The sequence below is a fragment of the Gallinula chloropus genome (assembly GCF_964237585.1).
Source record: "Gallinula chloropus genome assembly, chromosome: 2".
In the NCBI taxonomy this organism is placed as follows: Eukaryota; Metazoa; Chordata; class Aves; order Gruiformes; family Rallidae; genus Gallinula; species Gallinula chloropus.
Genome location: NC_140086.1, coordinates 123,637,357 through 123,663,779, shown reverse-complemented (window position 1 = coordinate 123,663,779; position 26,423 = coordinate 123,637,357). Strand labels below are relative to the sequence as shown.

The window sequence follows — 26,423 nt, the reverse complement described above, 5'->3', positions numbered from 1 at the left end:
TGAACTATCTAAAAATACAATCTAGTAAAAGAGAATATAAAGCATCTTTGTTGCTTGTAATGGTAACCAAGCGCTTTTACATCTAGTAGAGTGTGGGAATCCTGTTTCAGTCTAACAACAGAAATATCATTTGTGGAAACAATGTAGCTGCTGAAGAGATTTTAACTTTAAGATTTCTTCCCTTTCCTTGTGCCATGTGTTCTGAAGACTACAATGAAACCTGTTTTTCCTCTTGTGGACTCCTACCTCAGGCTAAATGCTCACTTACAGCACTCCACCACAAATGTTTGGAAAATCAGTAATTTCAAAGAAAATTACCAAAAGTCATCCTAGAACATAAAAAGGGCAAACAGAGTTAATTGCTCCAAACACAGTAGCATCAAGTATCATCACTATTTTCAGTGAACCATTTTTAAAGAGGTCACTGATTTTTCCTGCATATCCTAAGTTTTAACAACATTAACTGAAGGTATTTCCTGTAGAACACAAAAGGAATTCACATCAGGCAAAATGTTTCCTTTTCTTTTCCACAGATGAATAATATCTAACCATTAAAAACTGTGTTTTAAATTTGCATAATCTGATACAAATTAGAAAGCTTTTCTACTGCCTAGATATAAGTATGACATATCAAGCAGTAATCATGCAGTAAACATACCATATGACCATTGAGGGAAGTCATTCAAATAAATCAGTATTTTGAAATCTTTCAGTAAATATAGGCAGAGTACAACTTTTACAGTAAATAATTCCTTTGATTTACCAGAACAACACACGTACATATAATTAAAGTAAAACAAGGGAGCTTTAGCAACAGTCAAATTTCTGATAAGGTAGTACCAAAAATGCCACTAAAACCAACCACGTTGATTTTAACTTACTGACATGGAACCTATACTAAGTACTTTCTTTTAAAGTTCAAACACCACACTGGACATTTGGAAAGTACTTTCTTAAAACTTTATGGTTCACATTTTCTGATAGATAAATAATACTTAAAACAATCACAAAAGGAAATGGTACTGTAAAATTAGAAAACAAAGGAAGTAAATCAAAAAGCCTTTTGCTCAAACAGCTGCTACCAAATGCTCGTGGAAATACACACACAGAGGAATGATATTAATAGAAGCTGCAGATGGTTTTTAAATCCATCCATCCATTACAGTTAAATGGGCTATGCAAAAGTAACTATATGAACAAACAAGAAGACGACACTGATAGTCACAGAAGCCTACGTGCTACATCAGAAGATCTTCAGAGAGCAAAGCTCCATGTGGCTGATGGAAGCAAATGGAATTGCAGCTCACTGGCATGAGTCTGAATATGTGACCATAATTTCTTGGCTTCAGCATCTGATGAGATTGACGGTATTTCAAAGGAGTAAATTAATTCACATGTTTGGCTGGTACTGAAAACTTGTGTATCTCCACAGAAAATAAGGATAGAACTTCTCTTATAAATTAAGCATTGTGAGAATAGTGTAGCTGCAAATTTCTATCCTTATTCTCTGTGGAGCTAGTTGTTCTTTTATTACACTTAAAGTGAATAGCAAAACATAACATTTATGCAGGAAATTACTCTGATGTCCTAACAGGATTAAAATGATTCATTTTTCCCAGCTAAAAAACATAGTGAAGTTTGTTTGGGGGATTTTATGGGGTTTTTTTTTTGGGGGTGGGGGGTTGTTGTCGTTTTGATTTTAGGTTTCATTTGGTGATTGTGTTTAGACTTGGGTGGGGTTTTTTACAAACAAATAAGAAAACCTTCAAACTAAAATTTACAAAAAAATAAGCTTGAACAGGAATGCACATACTATTCCTGTGTCAAGGCTTGGGGAAAGAAAGATAGCTGAATATTTCACTTGCAGTCCTAGAAATGTATCAATATAGACATATTTCTCTTCAGAACTTGATGTCAGCAGGTCTGATAAGAAGGCAAAATTTACTATATATTACAAGCCAAAGGATCAGAAACTATTATCCTTATTAAAGGACAAAACTTGTTGAACCAAAATAAGTTTTGGGATACTGCTATTAAAAAGGTGAAATTAAATATGTATTTGATTCCAGTCAGGGAGTTGTGGATAAAAAGAGAGATATACCATAGGTTTTGATGGAGATAGAAAGACTGGTAAGTGAATTACCTGTCAGATTTAGAATATAAATGTCAGAAGAAAAGCACTCCATGAAAACTGAAACACAAATCAGACAGTTTCTAGAACTTCATTCTAGTTCTGGTTGCCAGAAACTCATTAGGAGATTTCAGTCAAGTTGAGAAACATCCATTGCTCATATTCTGCACCTGCATTTTGGGCTGATTGAGAGGTGTTATTTAGCTACTGTATTTTTCTGTTGTTATTAAAAGTAGGTGAAAATGCCTGCTGGACTATCAGATAATTTGCTAGATGAGGAGCTGATGTAAACTAATGCATGCAGCAGCATAATGAGTACCTGCAGTTCCTACTGCTACAGTGTTTTCCCATGAAAGGGTGAATCAACAGTTCATAAGCAAACAAATTTAAATGTACAAAAGTTTGTAAGTGATTTCACTGTAATTATCAGTGTGTTAGAAATGTCAAGACAGCCATAAATTCCCAGTAATTAACCATCAAAACAGGCCTCATTTAAATGCAGTTATTAAATGTTGGGAAAATTAATTAAAACTTACATTAAAACTTACATCTCTAAGTCACAAACAGAAACTTGTGTTTCAATCTATAAGCTTTTCAATAAGAGAAAGAGAATTCATTTTTTGAGGTTTCAAATCCTAAAGAGCATGGCTGTATCTCATTTCCTTGAATTTACTTTGCAAAAGTTTAAAAAAAACCCAACAACCAAACAAAAACAAAAGGGTAGGCTGTACTATCCCTGCTCCTAAGAAATTAAAAACAGTTCACTAAGTCAAGGAGGACAATCCTCTGGGCTCTGGTCCACACAATCATCATCATTAAATGTGTCATCAGTCAGCATAAACCTCCATGACTTACAAGCTAAATGCTTTTTCAAACAAGTTTCTTTCACAGACAATTTCTCTTTATTGTTATGGTCAACTCTGCTAAGAAATGTTCCTGCTAAGTAACACACATTAAACATGGCAACGTGCAGCAATCTACAGCAAACAGGAGCTTGACATGACCACACAAGTCATTGTTTTTTAAAAGAAGTCATTTATGAAAGAATAAATTTCAATTTAGAAAACTCTGACTTCAAACTTACCCGATTTTTTAATTATTTTTTCAGGTTTCCTCTTTATTTCACCATTAAGTCTTTAGGGTTTTTTTTTTACGTTTAGCTTGGCATCTGCAGTATGCAGATAGGTGGTTGCACACAGGCCAATATAATGACTTCTTGCTTAAATAATCTTAAATAAGTACAGTGATCTTAAATAATATTTTCCTGATTACAGAGACATTGTGCATTGTCTTATAAGTGTTTCTTTAACTTGGTAAGACAGCAGTTAGACAACCCATGATGTAAACATGCTTAGAATTGTTTAGCCAGAGCTTCTATCCCTTAAGGAGGAAAAACAAATACATAAATAAAATGCAAGTTTCAGGCTCATCACTATTCTCTTCTAGCACCAGAGGGTTTTAAGTAAATTTGCTCAGGCAATCACTTGCTAAGTGGCAGATAACACTTAATTAGACCATATTATGATCTGTTCTTCAGGTTATGCATATCAGTAAATTAAGAAGTCAAACCTCAAACTGGTAAAACTCAGCACGCTCCGTTTCTCTTGCCATGATACTGCGAGAGGCCCAGATAGTAGTCTGAGTCCATCGCTTCCCCAGAAGGCACACCTTGGCCTGAGCTCTTTAATCTAAACCGAAAGGGGTAAAAGGCATCTCACAACATTTTACCAGAATTTTCTTCCTCATCTCCATCTATCCACAAATTTATTCATGATGTCAGACTTTTCCAGCATCAGGAAATAGGCTCTAACCACATTTGCCAAGTTTAGTAAGAATGACAGTTTAATTTGCTCTTTTATTTTTACGTAGAACTCCACATGAGACCAAGACATGTCATTTAGACAGAAATGCAAAAGTCTATCTTCCACTGAAAATTCATCACCATTCTGTATGCTACCTAATAAGAATATATTCAAAGATAAAACCTCAAAATAAGCATATTTATAATAAAATAATAAACATTGCTCCACATGTTCACACTACAAGCAGGAAAAAAGAAATGCGTTTTGCTATTATTACCAGAAGTCTATTTAGTTATCTTTGGTGAAGTAGCACATTTTTAAGAGCAAAGCAACAAAGCAAACCTGAATTAGCAAAGAACAGGCAGAACACACAGTGCAGGAAAATAAAAGGATGTGTACTGTAGGGAAAAGCTCACAGAGTGAAAACAGAGAAGAGGAATAATGAAGAGAGTGATGCCAGAGAGAAAAATAGGATGGGAAAAAACCAACAATAGAAGACGAAAAAAATACTGCTTTAAGGATTTATGTTAATTGGTAATACCACATATTTTCCTGGATACAAGTAAGATTATTTTCAAATTCAGGCTATTTTACATAGGCTATAAATACTAACAAAATAATAAATTTCCTCATCAGGATTTCTTTCAATTTCCTTCACTTATCTTCCCTAAGTACCCCCTTAACAAAACTGAAATAAATTCTTTCATGCACAGGAGATGAAATGCCAGAAGGTCAAGACGCAGCTTCACTGTAACTGCTTAAAAGAACACCATGTTTCTGTGTTTTCTTTCACACCATAATGATTATCTTAATACTGAGTTTCTCCTATAAAACATGCCAGTCATAGGACAATGCCAAGTCATGACCATTTACATCTAAGAGTCTGGTCTACGGTTTATGTTAGGAACAACAACAACAACAACAACAAAAAGTACTGAGGGCATTTAACAAAAATCCAGGATACGTTTCAAATCCTCACATCCCATTCTGCAGATATGTTCAGCTATGTCCTGGTATAAGCCTGAAAATCTGATATGCTGGTGTTCTCTATAAAGCCAGAACAAATCTTTTATTGTGGATCCTTCCTGCCCTTCCCTCGCCCCCAAATAATTGCTTTCTTTAATGCTCTCTTCGCCAAGAATAAATAGAGACTCAGCTCAAGCTGAAATAGAAGCCCAATATGACTGGGCTTGAATCTATTTTTTTTCCAGCTCATACAGGGTTCCTGTGGTAGAGCCCATTAGGAGTGCATGAAAGCAGATAGCTCAAAGCCCACGTAGTTATTCCTGGATTTAAATACAGATTGGAAATGAATGTCCTGCGGATAAATGCCTGTGAAAAACCCAGAGGAGAATAAGTGCTTGGGAGATTAAGAGATTTACTGTAACCTCTGCGAAAGCTGAACGTTTAAAGGGCAGGAATTCTTCATTTTTCAATCAGCAAATTTAAAGGGGCAGTCTCTTACACGTTATCTCAGCAACTAATTAAATTCCCTCTACATGTGCAGGCATAATAGCTTGCACACATTTGTTTTTATAAATCAACAAGATGTATATCACTTATAGACTATGCAACTACTCTAGTCAGAAAAATTAATATATACAGTTAATAACACTGGCTATTTCATAGAATCACAGAACTGTTTAGGTTGGAAAACACCTTTAAGATCATTGAGTTCAACCATTCTCTGTGTTGCTCAAAATTTCTTACTTAACTGAAGGCAAATAGCTCCTACTTTGTAGAACAATACATGCTCAGTGAAAGAAATTTCATATGCAACTTGATTTTGTAACTCCCCTCTTTTTCTGCTTGCTCTATTGTTTTTACTACCCATTATTCACAGGAAATGTAAAGCTAAACATGCTAAAGGAAGTGCTATGACAAACCTGCTAGATTTTACCTAACGTCTTCTTGCCCAACTTTTCCCTTTAAAGCAGGAAGATTGCAGGAACACAGAAGTATTCATGTGTACAAACAGCAAACATCTGTTTCACACCAAAGGCCAAATCTAACAGTCACATGCCTGAAGATCTTGCTCTCCAAATAAACCCACACCACATACAGACACCAGCATACACTGAGTCCATCCATTGCATGAATAAACTTGTTCATGCTTTGCTGCTTCTGAAATTAGGAAGATTCAGAAACTGTAATACACAATCAAACCTTTGAAGTGAAAATGTGATGCAGATTTTTGCACATTCACCTAAGTAGCCTGAGTGCTGTATATAATAAAGGGTATCCAGGTCTAGGAGACTCTCACCCTTCTCTATGACCAGTGACCAGTTTTCCCACCCTTCATCTGCACCTGTCCTGTGCTGTTCCCTTTCAAATCATGGCTGCAGGCAATATTCTCATAAATATCTTTGATACAGTAAATCCCTAAGGATTCTACCAGTGAGATTCATGTAAAAAACAAACACAAGCACATTCTTACACATCTGATCTCACCTCTCAAAGACATTTTTTTTAAAAATCACAGCTCAAGCCCCTGAGCATTTAGTCAGAACAAACCCTTCCTGGGTTTGGGAGCAGCAGCTCCTGATATCAATGAATTGCCAGATAAATAAAATATCCACCACGGCTTTCTTGCCTAATTATAAAAAGCCAAATGTTCGGAGATAATAAACCTGTGGGAATATTAGTTCTTACATGTCAACAACTGTTGAATAATGAAAACTTGTTATTTTGAACTTCACCAAAAAAAAAAAAGAGCCAAAAAGCAGCTGTTTACAGAATTGTTTAGAAGTTTGCATCATGAAAATGTGGCTGCCAACATTTTCAGTATTAATAGGGGGAGTTAGGAATGAAGCTAAAAAGCAGCTTCTGAGGGAATTATTTCTTTGCACTTGAATTTGAAAATGATGTCTGCATGGCAAGCATCACAAATAATGAAAAACAAAGAGAATGAATGGCTGCATACTATATGCATTTTCTATTCCTTCATAAGATTGGGGTTTGTGCACACTGAAAGTGACAATTCTGCTATCGGTTTATGGAAGAAGAGTCGGAACATAAGGAGGTTAGTTATGTACTTTTGCTTGCAACACATGCTGTGTCCAGGCAAAAATGAAAGTTTGATACACTTAGCTTCAGGGCAGCTATTTAACATTTGGGTTTAAAACAGTAAGAAGCTTTAGAGATGTGAATAAAAATCCTCAAAACTTATAAAAGCACTTCACAGTTCAACTAGTGCTTTGGGAAGATTATAAAAAAAAAAAAAAAAAACAAACAACCCATGCACCAAGAACCTGCCTGCCTGCCTGATTTTTACTAATGCCACAGAAAGACTCTCTTAAAAAAAGCCTTAATATTACCAAACTGTGTACTCAACACTATTGCTAAAATACAGACACTTCTGTGGTAAAGATAGCAAGAGCATAAGGAACTCCACATAACTGTTCAGAAAAGGAGGAAGAGAAAGCCAAGGCCATTTCCCATGAAGCATTAGAGTAATTCCCACAGAATTAAATTAATAATTATTTTCCTCAGTCCTTCCCCCCACCCTGCCCTTTTCTCCAGATAACAACTTCCACATTTCCAAACTGAATTTAGACTAGAAAATCCCCAACAAACCTTCGTTTTAATTTTTGATGTTACCAGTATTATGTGCTATTTATAGTATTATCCTAGAGTCTTTGCATTCCTTCTGCCTTACATAGCAATAAGGGTAACACAATCCCCATCCTAAAGCCCGCCAACATAGCAGATATAATATTACCACATGGTATTAAATAATTCCACGGGTATCATGATCTAATTAAACTAGTGATAGAAGAACAACTGATGAAACTACAAAATGACAAATATGTTATGGGTCTTTTTATACTCTGAACATTTTCTAGAAGAGTAAAAAGAGTTAGGTGCATTTTCTATTTCGTTGAGAAAAGTTCTGAGGCTCACCCAATCTCATATGCAAGGAAACCTCTATTCCTCAGACAAAACGTGTGATTCATTGCTCAGAATTATAGCGTTCCGATAATGTTATCTAAATTGGGATAAATCCTTCTTGTGCTGAGCCAGGCAGAAAGGTGGGGTTTTTTCACATTGCATCTTCTTGCTAGTATTTATATGAAGCTAAAAATACGATACAGAAGTGGATTTTCTTGCACAGTTCCAATTGTTAAGAACTTTATTTTTGCTTTTCTGTTGTGCAGCATGGAAACATTTTTAAACTCTGGATTAAAAACAAAGCAGAAAATCAAAACATCATGTAGATTCAAAAGTTGAGAAATACAAGAGTTTAATTTTGAATTCTTTTCTGTTTTCCCTGCTCAAAATCAAGCAGTTCTCAGACAAGAATTTCACTCAAGCTGTCCCCAGATAAAGACTATGAATTCTTTCCTTATAGCTCATTGAAGAAGAAGAATGAAGAAATGAGAAGGTGGTAAGGCTGGGGAGAGTATTGTTTCTTTGCATATGTCTTTCACTTTGTCAGCTTGCAATGAAAGAACATTCTAACTTCTGCTGGGTAATTTACACCAACCTGCCGGCACCTGGCAGAAGGAGCCCACCATCTGAGTAGGAAATATATGCACCAGGCATTCAAGGGAATGTGAAATATAAATTCTATGAAAATTTATGGTAATTTCCTTAATGACTTCAAGATGGTCAGGAAGCAAAAACTATTTTACGTTCTGTCAGGTTTTCAATTACTTTGACATAGAAGACAAACAGTTCCCTCCTCCATCCTGTAGCTTTCCCCACAGTTGTTCATTTACTCATTCTAATAATTTTCTACATTTGTATTTACCTCTGCAAGTTAATCCCATCCCATAAAAATTAATTTTCATGCCTGATTTTCCCACCAAGCCATGAAAAAGCACCAACCTAACCCCATCTGAATTCTTCTATTCCTTCATTAGTCAGTCTCCTCCTGCCACAGCACTGATCCCCTTTTATCCTGCATAAAAGTTAAGTTCGTTCAGGGGTTCATGCCTGTTTGCAGGGGGTTTAAAGGCCATTTTACTACCAAAGAGCAAGGTTCTCTATGGGAACAAAGGCCTGCTAATGTTTTCCGTGAGATTAAACAGTGTGAGTCTAACTTCACATATTGTTACAGAAAAATGGTCTAGTGGAAAGCTGCTGTTGGCCTGATTACTGACCTCAGTGAGAGTAATATCCTGCCTTTCCCGTAGGGCTTCATTGGGTCACAGTGGGTGGGTTCTGACCTTCTGCAATGTCAAGAGCAAAGTAGCCTTAGGCACCTCCCTTGGTACACAAAATAAACAAATTGAGCACATTTCAAAATCCATGCTGTGCTTTGTGTACATATTTCTGTCTGGTTTAGTTTCAAGAAAGTTCGGAAATGCTTTAGTATCAAAGGAATATAAAGGATAAAACCACCATCAGTCTTCCATAACTGCACTATAAACTCACCACTCTTGCCATTTCATGATTACACATGCTGCCCCAGCCACCACATTTTAATGGCATCTCATCTGTAGCAGGTGAACTGCAGAGCATGGAAAGCTCTGTCAGAACAGATTAACCAGAAATCCTTTGGGGATCCACAAACAGTAAGTCATGGTGACAACTCTCTCTCTGGATAACATTGGAGATCAGCTAGGCTGATCTATCACGCTTTCTATGATGACCCTTAATAAAATATCTGCGGTTATCTGGCAAAAGAAGAAAGTAATATTATGAAGATCATTCTCCAAAGAAATTTTAAGAGTGGATATAGGAAGGATTATGTGCTTTCACCAAAGTATACCAGGGATGTTTTAACAGCACTGAACAGTAACTACACCACTTCATATTCCCAGTGAACAAAAACATTCTTGCATAAATATACCATATTTTAGCAATCCTATCAGAAACTAACATACTCTTAAAGATCTGTCTAAAAGTAATAATGCCTATTCTTGTTGACTATTGCTTTACATCAGTCATAACTTAATACAAATAGTAAAAGTGCAAGAGGCTTTCTTGAGTGTACTGAATGGAAAAATATGAATATCTGAGAAAGGAAAGAAAACCCCTTATATCATAAGGTATAAGCACAGGTTCTCTGGACTAGAAAATTTACAGGATCAGTGAGTAATATTGAATAAGAAGAAATTCAACTCATCTTCCCAGAGCCAATAAGGATTGGAAAGTTTAATTCCTACTGATGTTCACTTATAAACACCATCAGTATGACTTCTGATTTGACAAAATTAACACATAGTGCTTGGAAAATCCTTTCAGAAAGAAATTATTGCAGTCCTTCAGCAAAACCACATCCACTACAGTTTTCAAAGATTAAGGAGTAACTAGCTGCTGAGTATTGTACACAACTGACTGAGAAAATAGGGAGATGTGCACAAGTTGTGGTCCTTATAGAGCACAGATTTGGCTTCCAAACAAGCCCAAGAGCTAACTTATTTCTGTGTAGACCATGTAGGCCATGATCTTTGTGTGTGTGTATATATAATCACTGGACTCAAAAAACACATGTATTCAAATTTAACTTGACTCTCTATTACTCTACTAACATGGTCAATGACTTTTGTAACATGGACTGTGTGCAATACCAAGGGAATCACAAAAGCAACAAATTACTTCCCACATAATAGATTTACAGGTATATAACAGATTAATTTAACCCACAATCCAAACTTTCAGCCTGTAGCAAAAGACACGTGCTAACTTATTTGAACATACATTCCACCTCACAGAGATAAAATTAAGATAGTCAAGCTGTTGAAATAAACTCTTCCGGCTTTTAAAAAATGAAGTGCTGGTAAAATGAAAATGTCTCCTTGCTGAATAGTACAGGCACTTCCATGTGAGCAGTAAGCCTATTTAATTGTTTCTTCCTTAGCTGTAACTTTTTTTTGTTTCCACAATATTTTAATTTGGAGTGTTCATAAGACAAGAGAGGCTTGCCACTGTTCTTGAAACAATTTATTTCACAGTAGTAAGTCTTTAAATGCCAACACTGCAGTTCTGAATAATATATATTTTTCAAAGCTTGGCAGCTCCAGGATCTCTTCCTTGGTTTTCTAAAGTATTTCATCTGTTTGTAACAAGGGTCACCAACATCAAAAGTCAGTGATAAAATACAGTGAATTATTATGGCAATGGTTTTTTTCTTAAAACATTTCAAGATTCTAAAACATCAGGAATACTTTGATCCTGATGTGTGGTATTTTTGATACTAGATTATAATGGCAATTCTAAATAGAGATTTATATGTTCCCCTCAACATAAAAAAGTTACTTTATAATTAACCATATTTTAATTTCATGATGTAATCATCTCATCATGAAATCAAAACACCACACACACAAACCAAAAAGCCACAAAGAAATTCAGTATAAATAACTGGATCATTTTTTAGATGAGCTGTTTGATCATGCCAACGTTTACATGGCAAGGTCTACTGTTGACATCTTCAAAGGTTTACGTTAAAAATTAATATATTTTAAGAAAAATAGGTTTGAATGCCTATTAATATCAGCCTGCTATGAAGACCAAGTCTGTCTTAATACATGACTGAACAACATGTTATTTGTTGGTACCTATTACATCCCTTAACATCTGTTCTTCCTTCTGTCACCATCAACAACAAAAGGAAGGTCTTAAAACAAGATCCATGTATACCAGTAGCTTTGTTCCTAGTTTTCCTTTTTCAGAGGACAAGAATTATATTTTTATAATCTTTAACTAGATATTCTGTAACATGGATCAACAGAAGTTCAGACTATGCTACAGGCAATTTTATGAAAAAAAAAATTAAAAAGCTTCAACAGTTTGGTTTACATCTCAAAGTCTTTTTAAGAATACAGATTTTACTGTATTTGTTTTTCTTCTGTCAAATAACACCAGCAACTTGACATTCGGAGTGGGGTTCTCTTGGTGTATTATCCTTTTTGAACACACAGCTACGAAAAATAACTCCAAGCCTTTGGCTATATAGATCTTGCTTCTGATGTAAATTAAGTAGCTCCCTGAATCTTTAAAACTGACATTTTCCCAGTGTATTTTCTACAGAACCTTAGAATAGTTAAGGTGGAAAGGGACTCTAGAATTCACTTTGCCCAGCTTCCTACTCAAAACAACTAAATTCAAGGTTAGATCAGGTTGAGTTCTTAAAATCTCTAGAGAATAATTTCCACAGCTTCTCTCGGCAATTTATTCCTGTGTTTACCCATTTTTATTGTGAAATTCTGAATGCTTTTTTTTTCCTGTATCTTTTGCCTGTATAATTGGAAATTTCCTTGCTGCAACTCATGACTATCCCCTCTTGCCCTTCGCTGTACACATCCATCTTCTCTCTACAGTCCCTCAGGAAGCAGAAGAGTGCAGCGTGATCTCCCATTAGCCCTTCTCATCTTCACAGTAAACAAAACCAGCTTTGTAAACTTCTCACCACAAGTCATGTGCTTCAGCAATCTGACCATCTTAGTGAATCTCCTCCAGACTCACTCCCTTTTGCTGATGGTTCTCTTCTACTGGGGGCCCCGAAATAGACACAGTACTCCCCATACGGTCTCAAGAGGGCAGAGTGAATAGTAATCACTTTCCTCAAATTATTACTCATTCTTTTGCAAATGCAGCCCAGTTTGCAGTCAGGCCTTCATCTCTACAAAAGCCCATCAATCTTGTTAAACTTGATGTCCACAGCGACACCCGAATCCTTTTTCACAAGGCCACTCTCCAGCCATTCAGTCCCCAGCCTGTACTTGGATATATTCCAGGTGTAGGACTTTGCATTTTGCATCTGTTGCAATTCATGAGGTTTCTGCTGGGGTACTCCTGCAGCTTGTTGAGGTTCCTGTGAATGGCAGGGTTGCACTCCATCGTACTCATGATTTCACCATGTTTAGCGTCATCTGCAGACCTGGTAAGCACACACTCCATCCTATCACCAGGGTCATTAACGAAGACATTGAACTGTACTCACCTCGCTATCAATCCTTGGGGAGTGTCATAACCAATCATCTGCCTGTTAGACTGCGAAAGGTTGATCACTGCCCTTTAAACCTGATAGTCTAACCAGCTTCTAATCTGCTTCATACTCCACTCATCTCCCATCCTATTCTGTAAAGGGGGGGAGTCAGAGCAGGTTTGGTTGGTACCTGGCATCTAGCCAAGCTCAGCTCACCACAACATCGACTCATTCCCACAGCAGCAGTGCGAACTGTTAATTAGAATTGGTGCCTCTTTAATGACATAAACTGAGCTGGCATAAACATGTGCTAATATTAAGTTCCTCAACAGAGTAAGAAACTTGCCTCCTTCTCTTGAAATTAACAGGAATTTGTAATTAATTTCATTGGAGCTGGTCTTAAGACATCTTGAGATATATTTCTCTCCCAACTGTGAAACATGTCAGAGGACAAAAGAGTTCAGTGACACGGCTCTCAGGAAGACAGTGTATTTTGAACCAGAGTAATAAAAGGCCAACAGTAAGAAAAAGTCAGCATTACTGAAATGTGTGTCACATTTGGTGATATCTACTTTGTTTTTCTCTACCCAGATATAGCTCAAAAAATCTGCTTAAAATCTGTGATATCTTAAAAATTAAAAAATGCCACATGAAAAGTACAGAATTATCCTTTTACAGAGGAATGTAGATGTACATTTGAAGTAAGAAAAATAACTGAATATGGGAAAAGCTAGCTCTAGGAAATTAATACTGGGAAATGTTGATAAACTTAGTGTCATGTCATGACTCATAGAAGATTTGTTGCCTACCAGATGCCAGTGCAGAAAAAAACCCCAACATATTAAAAGAAGACAAGTTACTGAGAAGGTCTGGAAGGAAGCCATGGTCATCATAATCTATATTGGACCTAGTGATATAAGCAGAACTAAATGGAGGTCCTGCAAACAGGGTTCAACAGTTTATTCGCTGTACATGCAAGTAGAGATCAAATGCCAGAGCTCTCAGAAATGAGGCTGGTGCCACACTCAGGGAGAAGCAAGGAATGGCAGACCAACATCTCTGCACAGTTCAGAAGCACAGACATAGACTGCTCCCAGAGTAACTGAATGTCAGACAGCTAATTTAGTACTGATCATTGGTATTCCTCCTGCATAAAACACTAAGGTAACACTTACCTAAAAGAGCATTAACTTTAAAACAGAGAAACAAGTTCAGGTAAATTGGGTGTCGGGCAGGTTCTAGACTGAAGACATACAGGAAGAAAAAGGAAAAAAAACAAAGGAAAAAAATAAAAGAAAAAATTAAAATAACAATGGTGAAAAAGAGGTTATGTTGATGATAACTAGAGGTGTAATGAGAGCAGGATTTCAGCTTTCCTGCTTTTTGCAAGAATATTTTAAGCACACATTTAAGGACTAGAAGGGGAGTTATTTTTCAACGTAGAAGAAAGTACTGTACATCTAGGAGCAACATAAAGTCTGGAAGACGTGAGGACATAAATGTCTAAAAAGGACAAACACACTGTGAGAGAACAATGTTTAGAACATACGGAGTAAGGACTGTGGAAGAGGATAAATGTAGCTAACAGGCACAGGAGGAGTTAAGATTTTCACCCTCTAACCTGCATATAACAGCAGCTTTTGTATGCTGTGGAAGACAGCTTTACAAACCTCAGCTCCCACCACCACAGCATAGCAATCAGAAACTCTCTCCAGGTTTGCTAGAAGGCAACAAAGCAATGGCTGGCTTCCAAACTTGTTTCAGCTCTCCAACACTGTTGCAGAATTTCCCGTGGACAAACATTCATGGGTGTCCTATGGATGGAGACAATTTGCTAAGCACCTTGCTTTAGAGACGGTACCCTAAAAGAAGGCACTCAGTACAGCTGGAGATATTAAGACCTCTGCAGTCTTATATTCAGGCAGAAAACTAGAACAAACCCAGCTTTCTATAACTATTTCAACCTGCAGTTAGAGGCTTGCTTAGACCTTTAGGCAGGGATTCTTGATGATTAAGACATTTCATACACTTAAAACAGCTTGATTCATAATAAACTGCCACAGTAGGTTTCATTCAGTTGTCACCTAAGATGGTAGAAAAGAATTTGCTGGTTGAGACAGAAACCATACTTCAACAAAGGACATAAGCACATTCTTAAGTGCACCTAATGAACAGTAAAAGCCTTTAAGCATATTTAGCCATAAATTTTTACTTATTCTCCAGTTCTGAAGAATTAATCATAATTAATAAACACAGCTTTCCAGGCTCCTTTGCAGGTTTTTGGTTTTCTTATTCTGTCATGCTATTCAGTGGACCTATTACCAGGTGCACTACATGAAAAATTGTTTAACTACTACAAATTTCTCCTCCCTAAATCCAAAAGAATGTTTTGAGGATAGCTAAAATATGTTACCCTTGTGACTGCATGGCATTACTGAAGCTATTCAAGGGATACTCATTAAAATTTCTCCCCAGCATCCCTATAATCTGTTACAACACTAGACTTTTCCTATGATTGGTATGTATTAAAATTTAGTAATGTTCCTTTGTATTTATTTGTAATAGAATCACAGAATCATCAAGGTGGGAAAAGACCTTTAAGATCATCAAATCCAACCATCAGTCCCACACCACTGTAACCTCTAAACCATCTCCTGAAATGCCACATCTACCCATTTTTTTAACAGCTCCATGGATGGCAACTCCACCACCTCCCTGGGCAGCCTGTTCCAATGCTTCACCACCCTCTTGGTGGAGAAATTTTTCCTAATAACCAACCTGAATCTCCCCTGGTGCAACTTGAACCCATTCCCTTTTGTCCCATCACTAGTTATTAGGGAGAAGAGGCCAACACTCACCTCACTACAATCTCCTTCAGGTAATGGTAGAGAGCAAAAAGGTCACCCTGGCCCTTCTGGTCACACTGTTCCTGACACAGTAAAGGATGCCGTTGGCCTTCTTGGCCACCTGGGCACACTGCTGGCTCACATTCATTGGGTGTCAGTGAACACCCTTAGATCCCTCTATGCTGGGTGGCTGGTCTTCTATGCTGCTGATTTGACTTAAAGCACATGGGGATGGCCTACTCCTACATCTTCAGGACTTCCTTCTTCAACAGTGTACAGCCCTCCTGGATTCCTCTACCCTTCAGAATGAATTTCCAAGGGATTCCAGCACTCAGGCTACTAAACAAGTTAAAGTTTGCCCTTTGGAAATCTAGGGTGGCAGTTTTTCTGACCCCTCCCCTCCTAGTATCTTTAAGAATAGAGAACTCTCTCATTTCATACTCACTGTGCCCAAGATGGCCTCCAACCGTCACATCTCCCAGCCCTTCCTTGTTCACAATGAACAAGTCTAGCAGGGCACCTTACCTGATTGGTTCACTCACCAGCTGTGTCAGGAAGTTATCTTCAACACATTCCAGGAACCTCTATGACTGTTCCCCGTCTGCTGTGTTGTAATTCCATCAGATACCAGGGAAATCAAAATGTTGCACAAGAACAAGGACAAACCACTTCGAGATTTCACACAGTTGTTTATAAAACATTTCACCCACTTCACTGTCCTGGTTGGGAGGTCTATAGCAGACTCCAACAATGATATCAGCCTTGTTGGATTCAAACACACTCATCTCTGACATCACTATATAGGTAGCAGTCAGTAAACTATATCAAATATACAATGGATATTTGCACACATTTAAAGAGTTTGCCCACAATTACCATCCAGTGCATCACTTTTTGTATACTCAAAGCCAAGTAGATCCTACTGTGCTTATTAGCGAAAATGCAAACATCATGCATGTGGCTGGTGTGAGCTGGCTGCTTGTTAATGTCCTAGTTTCAGCAGGGATACAGTTAATGTTCTTTCTAGAAGTTGGTATAGTATCGGAATTTTGGTTTAGGAGGAGGACAATGTTGATAATACATTGATGTTTTCAGTTGTTCCCAAGCAGTCAAAGACTTTTTGGCTTCTCATACTGGCCTGCAACACGAAGGCAGGGGTACCCGGGAAGCTGGGAAGGAATGCAGCTAGGAGACCTGACACAAACTGTCCAAAAAAGATATTATCTACCATACAACATCACATTCCATTTATAAGAATGGAGGCTAGTTAGCTTAGGGTCTTACAAAGCATCAATTTTGGGTGCTGTGCTTTGTATATTTGTTTGTTTGTTTGTTTTAGTTTGTCCTAATGAATTATCTTTTCCTCAACCCACAAGTGTGGTTTTTATTTCTTCTTTTTTTTTAAATCCATTTTCAATTCTCTCCTCCATTCCTCTGGGAGGGGCGGTGAGAGTGCCAGTGGGTCTGTGGCTGTTTTAGCTGATGGACGAGTTAAACCACAACACTTAAGCTTAATACATTCAATATAACACAAGTTACCTTTTGATAAAGCTTTGTGCTGAACGTTATATACAGTGGCTATATACCAAATATATAAATAGTGCTTTAAAAGCATATCTTGCTTGCAAAAGTGCTCTTAGTGAACTATTAACATAGTTTGTGCTTTTAACTGTATAGGAACATGATGAAAACAGACAAGTACTTTGGAATAAGAAGAAAAGATTTACATCTGGGAGCAGTGGAACTGATAACACAGTGCCCTCAGCCAGTCCTACTTGTCCAGAGATCTCCAGCTTTGACATTCATGAGGTATTACCAAATACCCAGAAAGAACTTGCTGTGCTGCTTTAACAAAATACTGGCATCTATGACCCACAAACCAGAAGCTTAAAATTAATATCAGGTTTACTGTTAATTTGCTATGAGACTCTGTATCAGAACATGACATTAAAAATAAATACAATTTAAATAAACCCAAACAATTGCAACCGTAAAACAGCAAAAGTACAACTTCTTGCTTTATCTTGCGAAGAACATGCCATGACTTCCAAAGACATCTCAAGTAGATCTGACAATACTTATTTCCCAGGAAACTAACAGAAAATTCCCTCCTCTCTCTGAGGAATATACTTTGCCTGAAGATTCCCTCAATGCCCTATCCAGGAGGAAAAAAAAACCAAAAACAATTTCTGTCACCAGTTTAAAAATTTACAGCATGTGTATTATGGAATTGTCATCTCAAGAGTTGTTATGAGAAACTACATTTAGCCACTAAATTTGATAAAAAAAAAAAAGTGAAACAATTTTTGCTCCTGTTTGAAGTGCATATTAAAGACTGGACGTTGTATTGAGGGACATGGTTTAGTGGGAGCTAGTAGTAATAGGTGAATGGTTGGACTGGATGATCTTTTAGGTCTTTTCCAACCTTGATAATTCTGTGATTCTGTGATTCTGTGATTCATATTTCAGTACAACTGTAACAGTCAAAGTGTAATTCATTCTTTAGTAATATCTAGTCCTGAATTAAGAGATTTGATTTTTGCAATTAGAAAGGGATTTAAAAATGGATATTTCACTCTGACTTTTTCCCTTTCTTTCATGAACTCACTGTCCTTGTTCATGGAACAGTAAAATTTTACTGATATAAAATTTCACAGAAAAAAAAAGTTGTAGACAGGTTTAGTTTAAAAGAAAGTAAGTGAAACTTGCTAAACTCGATAGTCTTTTGTCTGAGTTATAAATTCAGAAAGCTAGATAAACTACTGCCAAATGCCTTGCTGGATCCTAAGTTTCAAAAGAATAATGTTTCAGAAATCAGTTTTTAAAGTGAAACGAGTTCTATGAATTTTTGTGGCATTTCTCACCTCCTTCATTATTTTTCCACTTGTTATCTAGTGCATTGCAGAAAGTACTGCAGAGGAAAGCAGTTTTAGTTTTTGTCCTAACCATGGCTCATTCACTCATGATGACTCAGCAATTTACACAAAAGGAAGCCCAGGGGAAAATGCTGGTTTACATAAAATTTTAGTAATATCAGCTTTCTCACTGGTACTGCTAGACATTTGCATTCACAGCTATTTTTCCAGTCTGTAAGAAGAAAGACAAGTCTTACTCCTGCTGGTCAGAATAAGTGATTTCCCAACAAAATGTCGCCTCTTCCCACAGCATCCAGGCTGGTTTTTCCAGGAAGTGGTGCAAAGTTGGAAGTCCAGATAGGAAAACACTTTCTGTGCCCCTTTAGTCCCCAAACTTACTCAGAATCTCCACTGATGTGTTTGTCACCTTGCTAATGCATTTATGAGAGCAGAAAGACAAAAAAGTCACCAGCAAGAATATATTGTAATAAGGAAAGCATGAGAAGTCTTTTTAAGCAACAAGAGGCAGTTAGGAGAAGGAAGAAACACAGAAAATTGTGTTAACTCCCAAGTACTTACAGTTCAGTAACTAAAGTGCTGATGTGTCACCACTTCTGTTAAGTCATCACAAATCACTGTACCAAGTAATGGTATGCAGCTTTTTTGTGGCTCCGCAGTGGGCTGTTCTGAGGCTGCCCTGCCCCAGGAGGTACCAAGTGGGTACCGTACAGCAACTAGGAAAACTTTAAAGTAAGTCTAGAAAGTTGTTGTTCAAATTCAGTACAGGTACCAGTATAGCAGCAAAGAAATGCTGCTCTGAGCTGTGCAATTCATATTATTTATGAATTGTATATTTGAAGACATTTAAATGCTTTGTGATTAAGCAACTCACCTTACGTTCAAGCATAGTAAGACATTGTGTTATTTATGTCCAGCACAAAAAATCTACTTCACAGTTTGAAGATGATGACTGTAGCATGATAGCTTGAATTACACAGTCAAATGCTAATATGGCTGAACCCTAGCTCTGTTCAGTGGTCTATTGCAAATTATTTGAGAAAAAGATGTGGGCTGCTGCTTCACGTAAATCAATCCTCCACATTTCTATTACCACTCACAACATAAACCACACCAACCCATCCTGCTTTGTGGGAATAATTCAGAAATAAAACAAAACAATAAGTCACAGTTCCATTATTTTTCCCAAGCTTTCCACATACCTGATCTCCAGGCAAGCACACAACTTTGCAAAGGTATATACAACACAGTACAATCCACGAATCGCTGTATTTAGAAATGGGATTTTCTTGTGTGTGGTGAAAGCAGTTTACTCAGTTGACTCGAGATATAGTAAATAACTACTGATGATGAAGCCTTTTAAGACAATCTCATAAAGCAGAGCCTTTACATCATTTTAATTTACAGCAAAATTTACGCTTAAGAATGATTAGACCATTAAGCCGGACCTTAAGCGTAAGAGCTGTCTTCTGTGACAATCTGATTTCTACACAAGAAATGCCATTGTCATAAATAAAGCAACCTACTGGCATACATTGAATAAACACTACAGTACATGTTTAACAGCTATTTCAGTTACATCAGTGGCAGTAATGGCCAAAAAAGCAGAATATGTATGCACATGATAAACTGAAAGGGTCGAGCCATATTTTTTTTTTCAGTCATCGTCATATTTCACTTGATCCTGCTGGGTTCTCATCAACAAACCATTCATCCAAAAAACATTGCCCATATTTCAGATATACCAGTTTTGACAAAACCTCTTACTGTAGAAGGTCTGTCAGGTTCTGATTTCTAGTTGACTTAGAAAAGGGATCACAAACAGGGTTTCTATTCAAGGTGTGGGTAGGGTGGTTGCTCAAATGTTCAGTTCAAATTCAGTTCTAACATCCAGTGAGAAACATTAAATATTGGTCTCTACTTCACTCATAATGTTCAGTTTAAAAAACCCCTGAAATCTCAAAGTTTGTTGATGCAGGGAAAAAATCATTTCCTTACGTTCTTCCCTTCATTATTCTCTCAGTGGAGCACTACTTTTGATGATACTCAAAGATCTGCCAGATTTGAAAAGCCTCAAGTTTCAGACAACCCCCCAAAATAACTGCACTTTGAAACAAAGAGCTAGATGGTCAATAAGCTATTTTCTGACTATAAATGGATGCAGCTAAGTACTATATAGGGATACTTTTAAGGAAGAAATAAGAAACATGCCTCTGTACTACTACTTTGATGCTCTCAAGAATATAAATGTTGAAGCCTGATTCAAGCCCATTGACATTAATTTCAACATCACTTAATTACTAACTCCTTCATTACCATGGATTAAAGCAGAAAAATGAAGTACAGAAAAACACTTTCTATCATTGGCAAAATTGTTGCACTAAAAATGATAAAACAATTTTACCTTAACTGAAGATAGCAAGAACAATACACTGTTTATTTCATTATAGAAAGAATGTATTTGTGGGTAACCATATTGTACCTTGAATCAATTAGGAAATCAATCTTTCTTTACACATTTTCACAGCTCCTACTAACGGTAGTGGTATTCTTCCTAAGCCTGAGCTATGAACAATGCCATATATTATAGCCCTGCCACTGAAAGACAAAATGATTTGTGTTGTTCAGTGTTACAGGGTTTCTTGTTTGCTTTATTGTTTTAAGGAAACAAGCAACAATTCACACAGAGCAAAGCACTCGCATCCAAAACACTTCAGCAAGATACCCATATTATTCCCAACTCTTAAAGCCAGGACAAAGCATGGATTATTAAAATACCTCTTAAATCCTGAGTAAGGATTAGTGTTCTACATATCCTTCTGTAGACGGGGCAAGAAGAAACTCATGGCATAAAATATTAAGCAATGTGTGTAGTCTGAAGAAAGAGTCTGAAAATCCCAAGTACATCATATTAGAACCATCATTTCTGTGACACGGTACATAGAAGCAGATAGGAAGGAGATATATACATATATATACAGGATAGCTTTATACATAGCAGAGAGAAGTCAAGTAGTACCTGTTATGAAATTGATAAAATTCTAGTAATCTGGGTTTGCCTCTGTTATCTGATCTACTTTTGTACATAAATCTACAAGTACATTTTTCTTTGAGGTATACAGTTCACTCTGATGATAGGAAAACATGTCAACAACTACAAAATGTTTTTCCCAATGAAATAAATGAAAATCAAAATAACCTTTGTTCCATCTCTGTTGGACTTAAGTCATGATCTTAAAACAGACTTCTGCTAGCTATGGGTTGAACCCCAAATAAGCAAATCAAAGTGAAATGAGTTTTGGAACATATTTCTTTTGCATTTATGTGTTCCAATTTATTGTGCACCTGCCTTACATTCATTAAAAGCAAGCAGACCTCAAGAAGTATAACGTTTCTAGCAGACCGTAAAACACAAAATTTCACTGATTATGCTGAAAATCTTCAAAATGCAAACAGAACAAGAAAGAATCTGGATCACTGTCATCACGTAAAGAAAATATAAAATGAAAACACTTTTAACAACACAGACAGCACACCTTTAGACGTTTGCTAGATGCTCATGCTAGGGCTGACCCTAAACACTCTGAAATCACTAAGAGCCGTTTTCTTAACTTCAAAGAATTTGTTGGCTCAATAAAAACAAACCCAACACATAGACTCACATGTACTGACATATAGTGCACATTGCTGCAATTATCAGATCAAAACACTGCAACGTGTGTGTATATATATATATTAACGCTTACCATTGTCACTTTTGAGATTTCCATTGCTGAGCTGTTTTAACCTCTTCTGATGGGATTTGCCATTGTAGTGGATTTGTGCCTGAGCAGCAGAGTTCAGCTGAATGTTACAAACATTACACAAAGTAAAATTGGTGTGTTTCTTTTCTCTTTCCTTCTTTTCTTCAGTGCCATCAGGTGCTAGTTCTTTCTCACCTTCCCTGTCTGGGACGGATGTGAAATCTGAATTGTACGAGTGGTTATCAACTGGTAAATCAGGGCTCCAGGGCTTCTTCATGTTTTCTGAGGAGGAAAAAGTAAAACAAACAAACAGGGGGGGAAGCCAAAACAACAAAAAAACAGAAGAGGGAAAAGTTATTAGTAATACAAAATAACATATACAAGATTTCTACATCTGCAAACCCGCAAGAGCAGGTTCTTTGCATTTTCATATTTTCACACTGCATTTCCACTTATGTTTTGCTTTCTGTTCATGCTTTTTAGTATTGCTGTGTAATTTAACTAGTTTCACAGACACTCAGATTAATGCCTTTAAATGTTCCAGCCCGTCACCAGTGAGGGTGGGGAATTGTTTGAGGTGTTTTGAATTTATTATTTCTATTTTATCCCTTGTTCAATTTACTTCAAAATTATCATATGAAAAGCAACATTACAAATGACAAGTTAGAAATCTCTGCAAAGTCTAGATGAAGGTCATGACAATTTAACTGTGACTGGGAAACTCTATTGGATGCTGGTGCCCATGTGCTGGCAGGGAGGCTGCAGGGCAGCTTCTCTGAAAGGACATCAAGGTCTGTCCCATGCTGGAGACAGCCAGTTCCAGGAGGCTCCAAAACTAACCCACTAGTGTCCAAAGCTAAGCCCGTCAGCCACAGGTGTGGCACCTCTGTGATTACACACTTAAGAAAGAGTAAAACGATTGTGCAACAGCTGAAAAAATGTGAGGGTAACAGCCCTGCAAGACAGTGGAAAATAAGGAGCACCTTTTCAAGAAGTGCAGCCCATGGGAAGGATTCCCCAGTTCATGAAGGATCGCAGCCCATGGGAGGGACCCTACGGTGAAACAGGGGAACAGTATGAGAAGGAAGGTGCAACAGTGATAATGAACTGACCACAATCCTCCATCCCAATCCCTCTGCTCTGCTTGGTGTTGGAAAGGTACTGTAGAAGAGTCAGGACTGAAGCCAGGAAGAGGTGAGGTGGGAGGGTGAGGACAGAAGGGCAAAGCAGTTTAGTGTTTTGTCTTTGGTTCTAATAATCCCACTGTATTTTAATTGGCAATAACTTCAATTCTCTTCAAGTTGAATCTGGTTTGCCCGTGACAGTAACAAGTGCTTTTCCTGTCTTGATCTCAACACACATTTTTCCGTTTTATTTCTTCCCCTCCCTGTCCTGTGTGGAAAGGGAGTGAGAGTGTGGCTGGGTGGGAGCCTGGCAACAAGCCAAGGCCAATCCAATACAGCAAAACAAGTCATTATCACAGCAAAAATATTTCATAATTATCTCTAGAATTCAATCCATAATTATGACATTTGGGGTTTTTTAATACATAAAACATACAATAAATATGTTCATTAAACTCTACATGAATGACAACCTATTGTTATGGTCCCTTACATACACTCCTACATTCAAATACTGCACTTGTCTAATTACTATGAATTCATAGTTGGTTTACTAATTAGAAATGCAAGATGCATTTTGCAAGATGGGAAAAAGAAAAAAAAAAAAAAAGAGGAGGGAAGAGAGTTCGTCTCCATTTCCCATATTTATATATTTTAATGTGCTGCAAATAATAGAAGAAAAAATAAATCCCCTATAATTTAGTCAGCTGAGCTTAAACACATAGACCTCACTTATCAGTTAGGTATTTAACAATCCCTCGTCATCCTATCTCTGCTTCCTGTGAATGATTTCAAGCCCAAGTCATCTGGTTCAAAATAATTCAAAGACAAGTGACAAACATGTTATATTAGTTTCTTCTTTTAACTTTTCAGGATTATAATTCAAGGATGGTTAACTTAGATTCAACTAATATCAAACAACTACAGATATGAGAAGATAACCCCATCCACAGAACTTCAAGTGAAACCAATGAAAACATGAGTTTCCGTGATTAAAATGCACAGAAATGGCACAGGTGAAGAAGTGCTGTGACCTAATTTACCATTCAAGGACTGCAAAATGTTATACCAATTTAGCATCTTAATGAGACCGTATATAACACATAAATCTTTAACCTGCATGTTCTCTCAGATTTAGTGAATAAATGAAGGTCTAGCCAAAGAATCTAATCTGTATTTGGAGCAACAAAATTACTCCAGCTTTAAATATAATGATACTATTTGGTCTCTAACAAATGAGACAACCTCAAGAAAAATAAGATTATTTCAGCAACACCAGAAAACACGATACAGGTGCCTTTAATCCCAGATCCAAAGTTCAGCATCTAAAAATAAGTCTAAGCAAGCCTTCAAATTTAGGTCTGATTACACCAAAAATACTGCAAATCTTTCTTGAGAGAGCTTCAAATATTGTAAATCTCATCAGGTGAATGTTTTACTGGCCCTCCCACGGCTTTAGACACATTTACTGCTTTCCAATCAAATCATAAAGACAAATTTATCTAAAGATACAAATCTAAAATCTATCAATATTCAAAACAGTTTCAATCTTGGTTTTCACATTTGCTTGCTATGCAATTAGTATTTTCTTTTACACTAACTAAACCCTGTTTCATTTAAGAAATTAGAGATCCTATTGCAAGAGGATTAAAACATCACTCAACCAGTTGAGTCAGTGTCATGATTTCAGCTTTTGCCTGTAGTCAACTCTGTTATCTAGGATTTCAGCTGTCTAAAGCCAGAGGCGAGAAAGCAGGCTAAACAATTTATTCCAAGCAAAATTAGAGAGACGGAAGCAGCATAGAAGTAGTTATTTATTAAAATCAAGCTTATAACACCAACAACGATAGAAATTTTTATAGGCAAATGACAACTGTCCCACAAAACATTATGGGGCTGTGTAAGCTTCAGAAAAAAACTGATGTTTTCCTTCTTGTAATGGAAGGAGGAGGTTTTTTCCTGAGGAAGCAGCAGCAATTCATCAACCCCTCACAGGCTCCTGCAGTTTTCTGGAGATGTTGCTCACTCCAAAGAAAGCTATATTCATCTAAAACGTTTTTAAAATGGTGAAACTCAGTCTTTAATCAAAGCATTGCAAGGATTAAAAATGTTAACATGGTAGCCCTAGTTTTACTGAACTGCTGTAGATGACAGCAACTTTTCAGAAAACCCAGCCTATATACATGCTGTACATTAATACATATATAACCTTTTGCATTGAAAGCATTCCCCACTAGAGAGCAGTATGAATTTAAAAGTACAGTATATCTTTAGACCTATAGTGCCAACAATATGGGCATGGCCTTAGTATAATAAACCATATCTTCATACCAAGATGTAAAACTTTGTAAGCAAATATAATCTAGTAAATTAAACAAACATTGTACAATACATGTACACATGTCTAATTCCTTTTGAAACATTTACACAGATAAGCTGGCAGACTAATAAACTGCATTAGCATGCTATAGCATCCCTCTAATGTTCCTATCAACACAGTCTAATCTACAACAGTCTAATCTTTGGCATACAGAATACCCCTGTCTGGAAATCTATTCACATTCCAGAAAAAGAAATTATAAAACGCACATTAGTTAAAGGCAGAGTAAAATAATAAAGGAAATTACACCTTGTAAATGAATGTTTCAAGCATCTACTATTTTATTTATACTTAGAAAGCTGTAATAGTATTAGATCTGCAATATATTTTTGCCTACTGTTAATGTCTCTCAAATCTGGAGGATGAAGGGGATAATTTATAACTGAGGACTATGTGATGATTAGGAAAACAGAAGTTTCAGGAATACATATACACTACAGTGTGCCACCATTTCCTTTACCAATGCACAGTGATTCCTGAATAGGTCATGGCACTACTGAAGACCAAGGTGAAGTATTACACACCTGTGCAAACCACTTGAGTGGACGCTGTAGGCTTGCTGTAGGTAGCATTACTCTCTTTGCTGAAATACTTTGAAATACAATTTACCAAGAAAAGACAAAAAAAAAAGTAATCTGTGAAATCT

The 26,423-nt window shown here is 36.9% G+C and overlaps 1 protein-coding gene across 1 annotated transcript in view; it reads right to left on the bottom strand.

Annotated features, from left to right (window-relative positions):
- Positions 1-26,423, bottom strand: part of ZNF385D (zinc finger protein 385D) — a gene marked incomplete at both ends in the record, with an annotated part of 417,992 nt that overhangs the window by 311,019 nt on the left and 80,550 nt on the right. The window contains one exon of the mRNA XM_084260182.1: positions 22,277-22,555. Within this exon, the coding sequence (XP_084116308.1) occupies positions 22,277-22,555 (279 nt within the window). The remainder of the gene's footprint in view (positions 1-22,276; positions 22,556-26,423) is intronic.